At 37.1% G+C, this 18,973-nt stretch overlaps 1 protein-coding gene across 5 annotated transcripts in view; it reads left to right on the plus strand.

Annotated features, from left to right (window-relative positions):
• Positions 1 to 18,973, plus strand: part of LOC102223620 (voltage-dependent calcium channel subunit alpha-2/delta-2) — a 219,883-nt gene that overhangs the window by 193,847 nt on the left and 7,063 nt on the right. For 4 of the 5 annotated variants that reach the window (XM_023324995.1, XM_023324996.1, XM_023324998.1 and 1 more), the window contains 17 exons: positions 3,219 to 3,308; positions 3,537 to 3,605; positions 4,459 to 4,533; positions 4,621 to 4,695; positions 4,814 to 4,885; positions 6,515 to 6,586; positions 6,770 to 6,831; positions 10,488 to 10,564; positions 11,659 to 11,673; positions 14,210 to 14,270; positions 15,934 to 16,031; positions 17,862 to 17,952; positions 18,062 to 18,124; positions 18,284 to 18,387; positions 18,495 to 18,593; positions 18,734 to 18,825; positions 18,925 to 18,972. In XM_023324995.1, coding sequence (XP_023180763.1) covers positions 3,219 to 3,308; positions 3,537 to 3,605; positions 4,459 to 4,533; positions 4,621 to 4,695; positions 4,814 to 4,885; positions 6,515 to 6,586; positions 6,770 to 6,831; positions 10,488 to 10,564; positions 11,659 to 11,673; positions 14,210 to 14,270; positions 15,934 to 16,031; positions 17,862 to 17,952; positions 18,062 to 18,124; positions 18,284 to 18,387; positions 18,495 to 18,593; positions 18,734 to 18,825; positions 18,925 to 18,972 — 1,263 coding nt within the window. The remainder of the gene's footprint in view (positions 1 to 3,218; positions 3,309 to 3,536; positions 3,606 to 4,458; positions 4,534 to 4,620; positions 4,696 to 4,813; positions 4,886 to 6,514; positions 6,587 to 6,769; positions 6,832 to 10,487; positions 10,565 to 11,658; positions 11,674 to 14,209; positions 14,271 to 15,933; positions 16,032 to 17,861; positions 17,953 to 18,061; positions 18,125 to 18,283; positions 18,388 to 18,494; positions 18,594 to 18,733; positions 18,826 to 18,924; position 18,973) is intronic. The other variant, XM_023324997.1, reaches the window with a different exon arrangement.

Consider the following 18,973-nt stretch of genomic DNA (forward strand, 5'->3'; position numbering starts at 1 on the left):
ACATTTCACTCTTTAACACTTTGCACACTCTGCTTGAGTTTCCTCTTGCGTTCAGAACATTTTGCCCCTCAAGTGATGTCACATTTGTTCAAGGCAACAACCTTTGAGAGACCCTTGGTAGAGCCTCAGTCCAGGTGTAAAAATTGTCTCTCCGTTGATGGTGGAGCTACGACGCCATCACTCTCCTCCTACTTTCTTGTTTTTTATTCCTCACTTCTCTGCCAACCCACCCACCCCCCAGTCCAGCCAGCCAGCCCAGGAATAGACTGTCAGCTCTTCCATTAACTCCGGCATATTTATATTCTGAGAACTGCCACTTACTCTAATAGGTTTTCTGAAGGTGGTTGTAGAAGAAAACAGTGAGACCTTACATCATTTAACAGTACTCTGCCCTTCAAAATCACTCATTACACCGTCTCACTTGGATAAGATGGCAGCATTCGGATAACAGATGGACTGCAGATGGAAAAACTTTACAAGTACTGTCCTGAGTCACTTTTATAGGACTGCAAGTCTAGTCTTGAAATAGTTGGTGTTGGTGCACACCGATAAGTTTACTTTTAGCAATTATAGCTGCTCGTTCCCAGTTAGGACGAAAATAGCATTTAATCAACACACGGGGATATAGCAGTACTCTGTGTGGCTCTGCTTTCTTTGTGTCATGTCTCTTGCTGACTTGTTATGCTTTCCTAGATTGTTCTAGCCAGGCGGAAAATTTCCACTATATCCCGTGAAAAGGTCTGGCTGTCACTGTCCTGATGGAATATCTCCCCGTGGCGCATTAAACTGGACTTTTATTGAGCTAATAATAGAATAGGTTACGGCTGTCAGCTGCTCGCTGTTCAGACGATAGAAAACAAAATGGACAAAAGCATTTCACTGAAATGGCTACTTTTTATGCATATATCTACTTTTATGCATGAAGTATGCGTTGGACATATTTCTCTGTTCATTTTAATGTGGAAAGGTTTGTTAAGATGTAGTCAAATTACATTTCATGCTTTAAGTTTACATACTTCCACCATGGGCCTGATTGTTACAATATTATTAAGCTTTTAATTATACATTTTAACAGTTCCTTCTCCAAGGTGGGATTTTAATTCAGCATAAAACCTGTTTCATTTTTAAGACTTCAAAATTTTTAAGTATTGAATGCGCCATAGCTATTCATATATGAATAAATATTACATGGTTATTTGTTACCCAGTCAGACACTTTCTGTAAACATAACTGTGGTTGAATATTTGACCACTCTTCTTGGCAGAGTTGGTACAACTCATTTGAAGTGGTTGACATATGGGCACAACAAATTCAGCTTTTAAGCATTGCGATATGGCTAAAAAACTTGATATCAATAATTATTGATTTTTTTTTTTGGTTTTAAATAGCTAAAATACTGCCAAACTGGTGGCATGGCTTTTCCTGTTCTACTCACAGTTTTCACTTCATACCGTTGTTTTTTTATTTTTAAGCAGTTATGAGGCAAAACCTTAAACTGCTGCTGCGGCAGTTACTCAGTGGGTTGTTGCTAGGTTACCAAAGAGCGAGAGGGTTGCTAGGTTACCAAAGAGTGAATGAGCTAGTTGGTGCCACCAACCTTGCTTAGCTGGTTGTGAGAGGTTGGGCGGCTAAAGTCTTTCCTCTGCCTGCAAACCCCCAGAATGCTGTGCAGTTTTGGATCAGAGTTCAGGGAATATTCTATATATTAAATATTTAATATTCTATCAGATTGATATTGATCATGTGTCATTGTTTTATATATTGTTATTGATTTATTGTCCAGCCCTACATTACCCACAGTTTTTCACCTTAACTCAGAGGGATTTACTCTGTCTTGGATAACATGTCTGCCCAGTTAAATTGTCAATGTGCTCTTGGAGTCATTTTGATACACAGGAAAGATCACAACTCTTCCTGTTTTCTCCATTTTTGGATAACGGCTGTAACTGTGTCAATAAGTTTGTTACTTTTTCAGTTTTCTTAGGTTAGGAGGGGTAGTATTTTTGTTTAGTTTAATTCAATAATAAACTGATAATAGCAAGGCCTTGGTAGTTATTATCAGACTGACAAGGCATTTCAGAAAATAACCTCATTCAAATGGTTAGACATGGTGGGCTTATGTTATGGTCATTTGATGGTTTGCTACTTTAAGACATAGATGACTTGCCATAATTGATTCTTCTCTATCACTCGAGTTATGAAGCAGGACTCTGAATATCTTAAACACATAAAAATTAAGGTTTTAGAGTAGTTAAAGTCAGGTTTTAAATTTTGTTGGAATAATAGGGAGTCACCATGCATGGCCACTGGTTTTCATTCAATGTTTTCAATCATTGAGTCAATCTTACATTATATTTCCAATAAAATATTCCCAATATTTTATTGGAAATACTATGTATCATTATAAGGTTTTTGCCATTCAATATTTGAAATCCTTTCCATGTAGCCAAATAAAAACATTTCTGCAAAGAAGAGTGTAAAAGACTCATTGCATTTACTCTGGTTAATAATCTGAAATATTTAAGTGTGTAAAACAAACAAAATGTTTTCACAATACTGTAAAAACAGTCAAAAGGTGAATGAATTCAAAGCTTCTGAAAATATTAACAAAGGTAGTGACTCATGCTTATAATCAGGCACCATAATGTTTCCTAAGTTTGCCATCAGGTTATGCACCTAATAATTTTACCACATAATCTCCAAAGTGACAAGGGTCAATAATTGTTTACCTAAAATAATATTAGCTTTTTGACATGGGGTCTCCTGAGAAAAGCAGAATAAATCAAATTACCAGGAGACTTAACTTTTCACCTCCATTCAGAATTGCTGTGGGATATTCTCACACTGCCATTGTTGACAGTAGAGCTTCTGGGAAATGTTTGTACGTCGCACCCCTGACAACCCTAATGTGTTTTTAATAGCTGCTTCATAACGATGAGAAAGTGCCTGAAGTGGCTTCGGGACTGGGGGGTGAGGGTGAGGTTCTTTATGGCTCTGTCGGACCAGGATGCTGCTGCCGCTGGTGGTGGCCCGCTGGTTTTATGTGGTGACAAAGACAAGGCCGGTCAGGGTCTTGTGGTTTTATGACAGATGAACATCGGAGGGCTCTACAAGCTCTCTACCTTTAATGGCAATGCACGATGGCTGCCATAAATGTCTGTTTATTTATGTTTACTGTGGACACTCACAGCAGTAAGTGTAAATGTTTCTGCCTTAAGGAATACCTGGATGTCCTGGGACGTCCCATGGTGCTGGCTGGGCCTAAAGGTAAACAGGTGCAGTGGACCAATGTCTACCAGGATGCTCTGGTAAGTACACAAAATGTATATTTAAACAAAAAATATATGTTTTTGCTCATTTAGATTTCTTTTTTCTTATCTTATTGAACATATTGTGTATCATTGTAAGGTTTTTTCATTTGCAAAATCAAGGTGAAGGCACTTAATTTCTATTTACAAGTCTCCAGTTTCTACTGAAGAGAAATTTTGATTATTTAAAATCTAATTGTAGTTATAAATTTCTGACCTTTTTTTAAGGGTTTGGGGCTTGTCATCACAGGAACGATGCCAGTTTTCAACCTCACTGCAGATAGCGCTAGCTCTCAGGTAAAAACAACTGACTTTTAAAGTCTCTACCAATCCACTCACCCACACACAAATCAGTATGACTCACAAACCAATCTATTAATATTATTATTCTGTTAAAAAGTTTTTCTTGCCCTTTAAGTGGGCGAAGCTTTAAAGTCACGCAAACATACATAATGATTTCAGCTTTTATATTCATTATTTATCTGCGTGTCACCATCATCAATCATCTGTAATGATGTTCACACAGCGCTGACTTTCTGTGGCAACACCTCCCCCTTGAGGTGACATCCGACATTACAACAAATTGTCTGTGGTATCCACTGACCACAACGATGCAATGCCTTGAAAATATTCATATCCCTTGAGGTTTTCCTCAGTCATGTAGGAACAAGGTTGCAACCACAAACTTTAACAAATTTCATGTGATAGACGAACACAACGTTTTGTAAAGTTTAAGCAATAGGATGCATGGTTTTGAACACTGTTTACAAACAAATTACGTCTAAAGATAAATTCTGAAAGTTGAGTTTGTACATCCATCTGAGCAAACTCTGAGCAGCTTCGCTGTGCCCGCTGAAGAAACACATCCGTACAGCATGATGCTGCAACCACCATGTTTTTCTATGGTGTGCAGCTTTTGTTGGCGTAGATACTAAATGCTAGCTACATTTCTGTGCCAGTCTTCCAGAGAACACCCTTTACATTTTGCTTGTGGTTTTCTTTTTCTCATTCTTTGTGAAATGCATGACTAATCGTTGTCCTGATAGATTTTCCAGCTCGAGCTGCGGCGCTTTGCATCTCCTCCTTTTCCAGGAAAAGAGGAGTTCTTAATATTATATTAGGATCCTAATAGTTTCTTTTCATCCTACAGAATCAGCTCATCCTTGGGGTTATGGGAGTAGATGTTGCAATTAATGAAATCAAGAAGAAGACTCCAACATACAGAGTGAGCATTCTTTGGTCTCATTATCATACCCACATATTTTATCTTTGAAAGGTTAATAAATCATTTTCTAACTTATTTTGTTTGCAGCTTGGGGCCAATGGCTACACATTTGCTACTGACCCAAACGGTTACGTGCTGCTGCATCCTAACCTAAGACCCAAGGTAGGTCCGCCTCTGCGCATCTAATTAGTTTCCTAATTCTAAATCTAAATATGGACTTCATTTGTTTTAAATTATGTTTTTCCTCCCCCACTATCTCCCACCCCTCTGTGCTGTTCAGATCATTAACTTCAGGGAGCCTGTCACTCTGGACTTTCTGGATGCAGAACTAGAAGATAACAACAAGGAGGAGGTAAAGCGAGTTATCAGAAACAAATTGGTTCTCAGGTGTTTTTAGTAGAGTTAAAATCAGAAATAACTGGATAAAACAGACAACATTTACTCACACTGAAGCAACCAAACGTTTGATCTCATTTCAGTAGACTACAATATCAATAATAATTTATAATTTTACATATTTCTTCAGTGACTGACAGAATTTAAACTTCAGGGTTTCCCCCAGCGTATTATAAGCCTGGTGGGCCACCAGGCTTTACTTGTGCTCCCATTAGGCTAAGCATTATTTATTTAGTTTAGCTTTTTTAAATTTTTCCCCTTTTTTAAGACTTTATGGTTAGTGTCCAAGTGTTACTCTTCCAATAATACATAATTATCAAGTAACATTTTTTTCACATTTTCTGTCAACTTCAAACATTTTTTAACTCAAAAAATGGCAGTCATCTAGCGTCCTTCCACCGGATTTAGCAAATTTTTGGGGGAAAACACCCAAAAACTTTATGATTTTTTTTATCCTTCCACAAGCTTCTATCAATATGCATCTTGAGTTGACAGAATATGTGTAACTGAGTCAGATTTATAGGCTGCCATCATCATCAGCAACTCCTCTAGACACATAATTTCTTACTAAGAACAGAACGTTTTTTTATGGCTGCTCTAAATCATTGAGTTTGTTGTCCATGAGACTCTTTGTAACTAATTTGACAGAATACTTAAGAGTTATTGTCTATTTGGGAAACCAATTTATATCCAAGCTTTAACATCATGGCTAATGTTTTGAAATGTTCTTTCCTCATGTTATCATGTATCTTGTGAAATGCACCAGTCCCTTTAGCAGAGCAGCCCACAACATGATGCTGCCACCCCTGTACTACATTGTTAGGATGTTACTGTCAGGCTTTCATTAGGGTCAGATACTTCAATTTTAGTGTCGTTATACCACAGGACATGCCTCCAAAGACTAAAATCTTTGCCCATGAGTGTATCTGTGTTTTATGGTACACTCGGTAATAAATGATTTCTTTCTCTGAGGACAACATTTCACTGTGGATAATGATACTCTTCCCAGCTTCATCCAGCGTTTTCACAAGTTCTTTTACTTTTGTTTTTGTGGTATCATGTCTGGACATTCCCATGCTGTTTATACATGCCAGGATAAACCAGACACGTGAAAGTCCATCATTTTTTCCTTGTTATTATTATTCTGGCATTTAGCAAACAGAAATACTTTTACCATTTTTTTTAAAACCATTATTTCACCTGGGAAATACCATTGAGATTAAAAAAGCACATCAGCAGCACAACGTCATAAATACGTTAATTAAAAGATTCCTCAGCTGAAACATTTACAGACAGGTGATTCCTTCTCGAAATCAGTAAGAACATAATTAAAATCATTTGGAGACAACACCTTTAGATTCATGTATTTCTGCAACTCAATGCCAGAAGAAGCAGAAAACTCCTGCTTTAAGTCCTGACATGAAACAAAAAAACTTTAGTCTAATTTAATGTTAGACAGAAGGAAAAATTGTGACTTGTTTTTATACAGTGTATATAAATATCAGATTTCAGTTATATTTAATTCTTTTGTTTTTCTGCGTATTGTGTGCCTTCTCATTGCATCCTCTGTTTTGCTTTCCTGCAGATCCGCCGACAGATGATTGATGGCAAATCGGGGCAAAGAAAAATCAAGACGCTCATTAAGTCAGTTGATGAGGCAAGTCATCAATATATGTGACTCAATCATGATCCAAAGTAGCACCTTCCTGCATAGTGTGGTAATGAATCTGAATCAGTCAATGTGTTCACTGCCCTTTGTTTCCTTCTAATTATGGGAGGCGAAATGTGCAGATCCTTTAGCAGGGTTAGCTCACTGTAGTTCTTTTGTGTTTACCCACAGAGATACATCGACGAAGCCATGCGAACGTACACATGGACGCCCGTAGAAGGTACAAACTACAGGTAGGTTTGCATCTAAGAACGCATTACCTGACATTCAGAACAAAATATTCGAACCTGTAAGTGTTTTTTAAATATCTTCTTTCACTTTGGAGCAGTTCACAGTTATAAATATGAAGTGCAGCTGCTGCATCTCCCAAACTGAGTTACTGTTTTAATAGGTAGTAAAAAATACCAAAACTAGGTCATTTAAGAGACTAAAAATGCCAAATTAAGTCTAAAACTTATTTAAATACAAACCAGTTTTTACAATTTAAGTTGCAATTTTAACACAGTCTGATTTCTGATTTACATCTGCAAATACTTGCCCAGTTCTGTTAATTTTTATCTACGAAATTATATGATTATCCAATTTTAAAATCTGACTGTTATGGTCTGCAATAATGAGATATTTTAAAGCATGGTCCTGTTATGTGTTGTACTTCAGGTGTTTTCGTACATTTACGCATTGAAAAGGACAAAATTTAAAAAGCAATGCCCTGTGCTGAAGTATTTGCTTTAAATTCAATATATTCTTTAGTTCTGCAACACATTGATGGATTAGGCAGAATCCACTTATAACATAAATATGTATATTTTTATACTAACTCTGTAAGACCTCACATGAATTTGGTCAAAGTGCATCAGGACAAAGTGTTGCTTCTATTGCAGCAAAAGTCTTTGGTTTGCACACATTGAGTAAAATATTCTGGATTTCTTCCATGATATTTTATTTGACCAAAAATCTGAGAAATGAAGTCTCTTCATAAATTAACATAGTTATCGATCACCTGTTGATTCCTGAAAAATTACTAGAACTGAATTTTGAAACTGAATTTGTTGTTAGCGTCATTAAAGTAAAAAGTAAGAAAAATATGTTGAAATAAAAACCTTCAAAAGAATCCTAAGGGGAAAATATTATTCTGCCTTAAGATCAACAACAAAATCATATTAATTCACCTTTTTATTTTTTATTCACCACTTTATAAATAAACCATACATTAGTTGTTAATTGTGCTTTTCTTTCCTCATTCTGTCTTTTAAGCCAAATGCAAGCAGTGTGTGTGTTTGTATAACCTTAATATTTTTAACTATGATTTATAAAATGTGTTAATTCAATTTATGGCAAAGACAATTATTTACAAGAAAGGCAAACTAAAATTTTAAGCCTATTTGTATACCTTTTCTTGCTGTATAAATCAATAGTAGACTAGAAATGCTTACAAATGTGTGAGCGTCATTTAAATGCAGTGTTTTAAAGTGCAAAGATGCATAAAACGCTTTGTTGGAAAGCTTGAGTTTTATGCATCTCCTAATTAATTCACATTTCAAAGTAAAATACAGTCACACAAAGACTAGAAAAGGATCAGTGAACCTTTTGAACATTTCATGTTTAGTTTAAAAATGAATTTGAAAAGTATTCAGTCGTGAGAACCAGGGCCAAAGATAAGCTAGCATTAATCTTCGGCTATTCAATTGTAGTTTCTTAAAGCTTATTGGTGATACGGAGGGATAGATGAGCTTTATGCATTGGGGGGATGAGTACCTTGTTTCTCTTGAATGTGCAAATGCAAGACTGATGCAATAAAGGCCGAACCATTAGCCTGGATCTTATTATTCTCCTCCATCAGTTTACAAGTTGGCCTTATTGATGACATTAGAAAGTGTTAAAGTTGTACTTGGATTTGGGCTGTTTCTGATGACAGTGCTGTTTTTTTTTTTGTTTGTTTTTTTATGATTTTGTGTCTCTTAAAATAGATTAAATGTTTTTTCATTTTGGTATTTTCATACCAAAAAATTCAAATGACCTCTTCATTTTTTGGTAAAATGAAAAGGTCAGATTTTACCAAAACATCCGGATTTATGAACAGTTTGATGAGGACCAAGTTAGCTTCACTTGTAATGTGGGGAAAATTAGTTAATGTGAAGTGAAACTCGAAGCGCTTACACTATTCCCATCCTTAGACATCACTAATGGGGTTGTTGGAGATCACAGGGGGTCTGCAAGGTTGTCACTGCACAGATGTGCTAAATTAGATTTGCTTTTATGTAAAAAAGGAAATCATAGCACATTCAGTGGATTATAGGGTCTGTTTGAAAATGTGGCACATCAAATGCTTCTGTCGCACAAAGAGAAAAAGGCTTTCCTGCTTTTAGGAAATTACAGCAAATCAAAGATGGAGAACATCTAAAGCTCTGCACAACTGAGTGATGTTTTTCAATTAAAACATCCACATACGTCGCAGGAATGATCCTAAAATATCTTTTCTGTGAAATACACATACAGGTACAAAATAAAATATCAAAGAGTATTTTTATATTAAATAAACAGAAAGCACTGCACATTCTTTGCTGAATTATCAATAAGGTTGGTTACCTGTATCACACAAATCCAGTATTTATAAACTCTAAATTATTACTGAAATGGTGAATTTACAAACGGTGTGCATCTTATTTAAAAGTGAACAGCTACCAGAAAATATTCAAAAATTGTTTTCAAAAGAAGAAGGACTTTATAATCCCAGAGGGAAATGCAAATTAAAAGCTTGGAGATCAGAACCAGGAAAAGAAGTTTTTGCGTTTCAGTCTGTGGTGTGAAACTATGGAAGAATCTGATTGTGGCATTAAAGCAATGTCCAAACATTAGACTATTCAAACTTTAGTATAAAGAAATAGTCTACAATGAATATGAGAAACTGTCTTGATGTATTATGTTATTGTTGTTACACAGCAATGTTAGCGTCATTAATAATTAGGGGTTTCACAAATTTATCGGCCAGCCGATTTGCTTTTATTTTAGGAGATTGGTGATCTGCTGATACTTATATGTGAAGTCGATCTTATCTACCTCACCCCAATATCTATATATACATGTCTACATACATATATCAAAAAATAACCCACTGACCTCTTCTGCTCCGCAATGACAGAGGTTTCACTGATAGACTGACCCTCCAGGTCATTTCTGCATGTTTTCAGTTGACAATATTCTCCCCACTGTTATCAACTTGGTGACTTTCTTGCTAAATTTAGCGAAATTTCAGACAAAAAAATTGGTATTGGTCAAAATCAGAATTGGCAGGTCAGGCTTTTTAACGATCAATAATCGACGATAGGGAAGAAAACTGCAATTGGTGCGCCCCAGTTATCATTCTTATTGTTGTTAATACTATTAGAGCTACTATTAGCACATTGTTGAATGCATTGAATTAAGCAAGAATCTGAAAGTAGAATGAAGGTGTATTCATTGGCTCATTCAATAAACTTCGAAAATGTGAAATACAGCTCTGGAAAATATTAAGAGACCACTTAAAATGATCAGTTTCTCTGATTTTACTTTGTATAGGTTTATGTTTGAGTAAAATGAACTTTGTTCTTTTATCCTATGAACTACTGACATGTCTCTGAAATTCCAAGCAAAAATTTAGTATTTATTAGCAGAAAATGAGAAATGGTCAAAATAAGGAAAAAGATGCACTGCTTTCAGACCTCAAATAATGTAAAGAAAACAAGTTGATATTCATTTAGGAACAACAATACTAATGTTTTAACTCAGGAAGAGATCAGAAACCAATATTAGATGGAAAAACCAGGAGGTTTTCAGTGCAGTGGGCTCTTAATTTTCTCCAAAGCTGTATTTGTATGTCTGCTTACGTTGTTCCTTATCTTTCCCAACTCAGTTTAGGGTTGGTACTGCCCACATATAGTGAGAACCATGTCAAGGCCAACCTAAGTGACCAGATCCTTCAGGTGCAGTGTAAGTACTTTGGGTCAGACCCAGCGTCCTTCTCCCCTCAGTCTGTCCTCCTCCTCTTTTCTCTGCTCTCTCTTTCTGATGTGACCTTACACTCGAATTCAGTCATTTGTTGCGGGTTTCCAACATCATCATATGGAGTGTCCGAGGGGATTGGTCTGCCCCGGCCCCTCAGCTTCCCTCTCCCCCTTCTCTATGCTCTCTGATAGGCAGGATCATTCGGTTCCCGAGTCCCTCGACTCCTCCTCCTCCGCTCCCCCCGCTCCCTCCTGTCTTCATGCTGTGCTGTAAAATGGTGATGTTTTTTCTTCACACTGGCTGAAGAAAAAAATAACTGAACAGACAGAAAGGTGAAAGCTGTGGTTTTACTGTACTCCTCAGGTGAAAATAATGGTGACCTTTGTGCTATTATTTTTTGTTTTACCAAATGCTCTCGCCTCTTCTCCACCATAGTAATGATTCTGAAGCGTCTGTGTTTTAAATTATTGGATGTTTCTGACCAGAAAGCTGTGAAAAAATGCATGCTTTTCACTCCTTATGATTATTTTTATGATTTTTCTTTTTTTTTCTGTCATGTGTGGGAATTTATTTCCTCTTCTTTTGGATGGTGTGAGATGTTGATCAGCTTTGGAATCATTCGATTGCTAAACTCCCACATGGCCTGGAACTATGGCTTTTCAACTGTGGGAGTTTTTTTTTTTCTGGGTCTGATTTGGGACACATTTTGTGTCTTTCATTCTTTCTTTGTCCAGACCCTGATTCTCCTCTCTTTTCCTGGTGTTTTTTAATTATTATTATGTTTTCTCTTTTGTTCTGCCATGGTTATTTCTCACAATTTGTGTTAAGTGGCTTTCCTGGCTTTCTTTGCCCAGGATGTCTTTGTTTTTCTTTGTTTGGTCTTGCAGAAAGAATGTTTGTTCTTCATTTATTTCTCTCTGTTGTCTGGTTTGACTTGAATTGGTTTCTTTTCTTTCAAGAAAACAATATTTTTATTCAAACAGTTATTGAATAAAATATTGTCTGTGATTCCCCCTCCCCTTCCTACCCGATCCTCTGTTTCTTTTCTTGCTCACTCCTTCTCTGATGGATCCACACAGTCTCATACATCAAGGGCAAGTATACTCCATATCGGTCCACATTCCCTACCTTTACTTCCTAATCCCTACCGCTTCCTCCTCCTTACCTCACCCCTTGTCCTAAACCTTCCTCTCCTCCCTCCTCTCACCTGTCCCAGCCTGCTTGCCTTTGTCCCTGCCAACCATGCCTTCAGCCCTTTCAACCTTTCTTTCTTCCTTTTCCCCTCCTCTCTTCCTTCGTTAATCCCTTCTCCTCTTGACCCTCTTGCTGCAGCTCAGATCCCACAATGACTCCTCCGGTCCTCAGCCTCACTCTCTCTCTCTCACATATCTGCTGTTCCAGGAACCTTAAATATATATCTATATATATATAGATATATATTTTGGGGAAAAAGCAAAGCAACAGCACCCACGGATGATAGACTTTAATGTTTTCTGTTTAAATTTGTCTTCTGTCCCCACTCCCACATCAATCCCTTTTTCTTTGGTAGACAGTTTCAGAGAAGCTGTCCCTTCTCTGGCTCTGTTTCTTTCACCTCACCATAATCTCTCTATTTTCCCCTCTAATTAACTTCAGTCTCTCTCTTTTCATCTTCTTTCTACAGTGTAACTAGTTCATTTTACACTAGCATTCAGGTATTAGATTTAAATATAATTTTTTTTCCAGTGCCAAATCTGCACAATCACACATTTATTTACTGCTTTGCAAAATTATGCATAGTTCTTGAACTTTTCCACATTTTGTCACATTATAGCCAAAATTTATAGTGTTTTTATTGGAATGTTATGAGTTAAACCAACATAAAGTGATGCATGTGTGAGTCTTTTAACCTGGAAGGTAAACAGACATATTTTTTATAATTGTAAAACATTCTCATATTTTTCTAATAAGACAAGACACTTCAGATTATAAAGTCATAAAGTTTCATTAGCCGCGTTTCCATTACAAATGTGCACAAATCTTTGTTTTTATTCAACTAAAGTCGAAACAACACAATTTCTTTAATTCAGTGTTTCTGCTAGATAAGAAATTAAACTAAAAACACAAGAATAAGTTTATTCAGGCAATTATCATTAAAAATCATAGCAGCAACGAATTTTAACAGCTACATCAGACTATATTTGTAATTTAGTCATGGCGCTAATGATCAGAGGAGACGTTGACGCCTTCTTCAGGTGTTGGAGCTACTTATGTGGTGTTTTGGGGAAATTGTTGTCGGTGATTTTACAGAAGAGTTATGGATTCAACATGTTAAAATGACACGTTTTATGAACTGCGCGATGCTGTGACCCGCACATTGTCCGAAAAAGACAAACCATCATCCTTTTACTACTTCCTGTCGTCTTCTGCGTCGTTTTCACCAGTAGCAACATAAGGCTGTTGACCACGTGACTCGTATGATGCACAAAAAAGTGTTTCTACTGCAGTTTTACAAAATACTGTTTTACAAAAAATGTGAGTTTTGTGAGTTTTTCAAAACTGGTGTGTTTCTATTTAGCAAATTTATTTTCGTAATTTCGATGTGCACAGTTTTATTGTTAATGGAAACGCAGCTATTGACACCGTGGTATAGATGTACTTTGACCAAATTTGATAGACTTGTAACAGCTTGGCTGCCGTAGTTTGTCTGCCTTTAGCTGGAAACAGTGCAGTGTGCAGACTAATGCCACAGGGCTGAGCTCCATCCTGGCCTCTCAGGTCTCCCCATGCTGTCAGGTTTCTCACCTGACTCCTAAATGTTGTCCCTCTGTACTCCTCGTCTCCATTGGCTTGTTTCCCCTCCCTCCTCACCCCTCAGACCGCCAGGGGCACGGCCCACTGCTTCCTCTGTAAACCTGACCCCGGATGTGCATGGCATTGTGGGCGGAAAACTACCTGGGCACTCTATTTCGTCTAAGCATGTGTTAAATTTCTCTTCTGGTTCTGAGTCAATTAGAAAATATGGGACTCTTTTGAGGGTTCAGTGGCATTTCTTCTTGCTGTTTTGTTCCAGATGGATCAACCCAAGTTGCCCCACATCATGCCTTTCACAATGTGATGCATTTCCCCCGATTAAGTGTCTCTCTGAGTCCTCTCCCCCTGTCGGTCTGAGGGGTGACCACTTCCATTAGGACCTTCACCCACCTCCTCCCCCCCTGCAAATAGTTGGCCATGTTGATGCCTGCCTGATCTAAAAGCACTCATTATGCACAATCTGTCTGAGAACTCGCTTCTTGACACATCACGCCTGATAAAGTCAGTTCTCAGATGTCTGAAAAAAAAAAAAAATACAATAAAAAATCAGACTGAAATCAAACCTAATCAGAAAGAAAAAAGGGTCTTTGTTGGCAAAGCAACAATCAAACCGAATATGTGAGTGCTTGTGGAAGTAAAAAGTGGTGATGCATCGAGTCAGGTTGTGTTTTAGGCACCATATTGGCTAACGCTGGTGTTCTCATGATACCTCACTGTTGCTATGGTAAAGTCCCTTCTGCGTCCCTGCACCTCTGAAGAACAGCTGCTGTTTACCCAGTTTACTCCCCGCTGCTCTGCCCACTGCTCTTCCTGGATAATCTCCCCTTTCTGTTGCAGATTTTGAATCTCTGCTGCCAAACAGTTTTGAGTCTGAAGGACATGTATTCATTGCTCCCAGGTAGCCCTTTGTATGAATGCTTGCTGTCGTTGGTGGTCATCAGTTTTTCACCGTGTTTCAGTCACTTTATGTAGTTTTTATATTTGTTAGTTCGTCTTATTGTTATGTACGTAATGGAGCCTACAACTTTTGAATTGGATCATAAATTACTGTCACAACTGTTGTTCCATACTTTTAAATTCTTGAAAAATTAACTACAAAAGCGTGTTGGATGTTTGCATGGTGCTGTTGTGTGATCCTGCATGTTTGCATTGCAAAAATACAATCTGAAGCCATTAGGTTGTGATTCTATTCAGGAAAGACTATTTTTATGAAGCAAATATCGTTGGTTTAACCAAAAAGGGGAAAATGCATGTGTTGTTCTCTGTTTAAAAAAAAATCCTTGTACCTTTTTTTGATGAGTTTGGAGTTTTTGAAGTGGGGTCTTTTGGAGAGTTTATGAATCTGGCATAGCTGGCCAGAATGATAATATGATGTAAAACAATCTGGTATAAACATAATGGAAACAGCTTTGAGCAGAGCAGATACATTAGTTTTAAATGTTTGAATCACTAAAATCCAATCTGTTTAAAGGAAAAATAAAAGCTAAGGAAGTTTGAAATTCATTTGAGGTTCTTCTTCAGCTACTTATGTGACCCTTATAAATCAGCAGTGACCCCTACTGTCGAGAAAGAGAAGTAAAATAACTCTAGCTTAATTAAATATTTGTTCTAATCTCTTTAATCCAGTGCAGATTGCCTCACACTGATTGCGTGGATAATCTACTATAATTGAAGAAACATTTAAAAGTACATGTGCTGGCCACTGGGTGTAATCAACCATTATTTCTTATAAATTTCTTTACTTTTTGTTTTGTAGACTTAAGCCACAATTAATACATTTTGTTGATCATTTAGTGCCCAGTAGAAACCATTTTTGTCTAACTATATCTTAAATTTCTTTTTAATTATTTAAAAAAAATAGAGTTGGCTATTTAGCCTAAATTCATAAAAGAAAGAACAAGACACCATGTAGACTTTAAATATTTCACTCTAGCTCAATGTTTCATTCATATTTCCCTTTCCTGTCAGCCTACTTTCAAAAAATAAGGGACACTAGAGCCCACAAAAAGAATTTAAAAAAAATATATGTAATAAAGAGACTCTATTTTTTTTTTTTTACATCTTATTTTTAATAAAGTTTTACCTGGAACATTACTGATAAAGGATGGCAGAACAATGTGATCTTTAATAAAGTTAGATTGTTTGCTAGGTAAACTAGCCTCTAATTTAAAAGAAAAAATATGCTAACTTAATTACTAGTCGTTTAAACTGTTTTAAAGCTTTTAGGAGTGTTTCCCAGTCGGACTGGCCAACCTGAGAAAATAAAACTCATAACCTCTCTTCCAAAGCCCACATTTTAAAAAAGTCCAAACTAAGTTTAGTTATTCTCATGCTTTGCCTCGCTGTCCCGTCCTTTGTGGAAGTATTTTGTGAACCTGAGCATGCCACTCACTTTAGCAACACTCAACGTGAGTGTGGACTCATGCTTCCCCCACCCTGTTTTGTGTGTCTTTCAATGAGAAACATCTGAGAGAGTCAGTGTTGATGGCAAAGACAACATTGTTGCTTTTTTGTTGTTTGCTTTTACTTTGCCACATTTGAGTCCTTTGCCTTTTTCTCAGGGAGTACTGCAATGATCTCGAACTTTCCAACAACAACACCGAGTTCCTGCTCAACTTCATTGCCCTGATGGAGAAGGTGACTCCAGACTCCAAGCAATGTAAGTTTTATTCCTATTACAAGCCTGGACTCCAGAGTTCAAGCAATTTGGTTGCACAAGCAAATAAATATCTGTCAAAAACAACCGTTTTCTTATTGGTTTCCCAACATTTGAAGTCTCTTAGAAGCAGCAATACATATCACGGCCCAGCTGTAGCTAATGCTAAATTAGTTACTGTTTTGCTGGGTGCTGTCATCATAATGTTTTGGTTTGTCTGTCCAGTGAAGCAGCTGCATCATAGTCATCATGTTTGTGCTCCAGATTACTACCGAAACAATAACACATTTTATTGCCTGCAGCAGTCAGGTGGCCATATTTTATCAAAACGAATATCTCAGAAGCTCAGATGAGAAACAACCTGTGTCAAGTGTCCAAAATAAGCCCTAAAGATGTCAAAAAAATATGACTTGAAAAGGTTTAAATGCTGAGCAATGTGTGATTTGTGTTTGTGTTTGTGATCCACTCCTCACATACAGCTCTGTAAAAACTGAAGAGCCCACTGCTCTGAACCCCATTGAAAACCTCCTGGTTATTCCACCTAATATTGGTTTCTGAACTCTTCCTGAGTTAAAACATTAGTATTGCTCTTTCTTAATTAAAAATAACTTGCTTTCTTTGCGTTATTTGAGGTCTGAAACCTCTGCATCTTTTTCATTATTTTGACCATTTCTCATTTTCTGCAAATAAATAGTAAATCTTTGCTTGGAATGTCAGAGACATGATGTCAGTAGTTCACAGAATAAAAGAACAATGTTCATTTTACTCAAACATAAACCTAAAAAGAGTAAAATCAGAGAAATGATCATTTTAAGCGGTCTCTTAAGTTTTTCCAGAGCTGTATGTTTCATCTAATAAATTAATTTTACTGATTCAGTTGTTGGACTCTTTGTAATTTTTCGCAGCAGTGAAATCGACACAGAAAACCCTTGTAAAGGAGTCGCTTTACACTGATTTTACCTCCACCGTCTTAAATAATAACACATTCAGACAGAATACGGTGAAGATACACAAATTTAGAAGATAATAACTTTTTCTGACTTCATATTTTTTCTAAATGCAACACAAGCTCTAATTCTTTAGACAAACCTTTTTCAGACATAAACAAGATATAATCTGTTGTGGAGCAGCAGAAGCAAAAAATGTAATTACTACGACTACTACTCATCTTTGTAGCCTGCAATACTACTTTTCTGTCAAAATGCACATGAAATAACAAAAATATTATGTATTTGGTACTGTTTGGTGTACCAGAACAACCTGTGCAGAAACATTAGTCTGGAGCCCTGCGTATTGAAGGAAAAATCTCTAAATTAATCTGATTAAGAAAATAAATGTAGACCAGATAATCTAAGTGCAACATTCTGCAGCAGTTTCTGTCTGCTCTTCATTTTCCACTGATAAAGTGTCCTTTCCTTGTGTTTCTTTCCCTTTTTGTTGAGTTTATTTTGAGTAAATCCCATATCCACTATCCTGCTGCCAGAAATGCTGCAGTGCTTTAAATGTTTTAATCTGCAGATGAAAATAGTCTCTAACAAATGCATCACAGATTCATCTTTGAGTAATGGTTGTGAAATTGTTCAGCGATGCGGATTTTACAATCAAACCCCGAACGCAGCTCTGTTTCTGAAGGATCCAGTTAGCAAATGTTTTGCTGGACTTTTTATTTTTGTTGCACACAAAATGAAAGCAACTTTATTCTTTTTAAATGCACAGAAACACGTGTAGCTAATGTTGCTTTGACTACAAAAGCAAGACAAGGTAGTAATAAAATTTGTTTCAATCTCAGTACTACTCCACCATCCTCTCTGTGTTTCTTAAATTTTCATCCAGGTGACAGTTTGCTCCTTCACAATCTGATTCTTGACACTGGCATCATCCGGCAGCTGGTCGATAAAGTGTGGAAGAATAAAGACTTAAATACGTGAGTAGCACCAAGCTGCTTTGATTGAAGTTTATTCTCAAACATCACCAGTGGGGAAGTTGTAGATCTGAGTCCTGCCTGTTTGTTTTTCCTCAATCCTGACATTTAGATATGGCTTCCTGGCTGTGTTTGCTGCAACAGATGGAGGCATAACAAGAGTCTTTCCAAACAAGTAAGAGCAGATTTCATCACTGCTGTGTGTCTTGACTGCAGCTGTTTCTTTAGATCTTACATTTCTCACTCGGTTCTATTTTTGGATGATAAGTTAGGATGTTACATAAGGTCGAGGAGGGAGCTTGAACAGCAGATATTTGCTACTTTTAAATCTTAGAGCTGCAGAAACCTGGGAGGAAGACCCAGAGCCGTTTAATGCCAGCTACTACCGCCGTAGCCTTGACAACAAGGGTTACATCTTCACAGCACCGTATCGATCAGGTGAATGATCCTCTTTGGTTGCGTAACTAAACCACAGCTTGAACCTCCGACCCCCTTCATGTGTCTTGATTTGTGTGTGTGTGTGTGTGTGTGTGTGTCTCATGCAGCTGGGGCCGATCTGTTGAACCCAGAAAACGACACAGTGGGAATTTTGGTCAGCACGGCTCTGGATATCACAATAGGCGGGAAGACGGTCAAACCTGCAGGTGAGCAAACAGAAAAACGTCATTACAAATGGTAGGGAAAATGATTCAGATCAAGATAAAGGGGAAGTATGTAACTTCTCTTCTGTTATTTTATGCATTAAATATAATTTTTAATGCTTATATTACTCCGTTTTTCTCAGTTCTTGGAGTAAAGTTAGACCTGGAAGCATGGACCGATAAATTCAAGATTCTTGCCAGCAACCATACGGACAGCCGTCAAGGCTCAAATACGGTATAAAGTATAATGTTTTAAATGTTAATTTAATAGAAAAAGAATAATTTTGATGGGAGTTTCAATTCCTGCACCAAATTGTGTTTTCCTCCATGACAGTGTGGACCAAACAGAGGTTGTGAGATGGACTGTGAAGCTAATAGTGATG

Source organism: Xiphophorus maculatus, chromosome 20 (genome assembly GCF_002775205.1).
Source record: "Xiphophorus maculatus strain JP 163 A chromosome 20, X_maculatus-5.0-male, whole genome shotgun sequence".
In the NCBI taxonomy this organism is placed as follows: domain Eukaryota; kingdom Metazoa; phylum Chordata; class Actinopteri; order Cyprinodontiformes; family Poeciliidae; genus Xiphophorus; species Xiphophorus maculatus.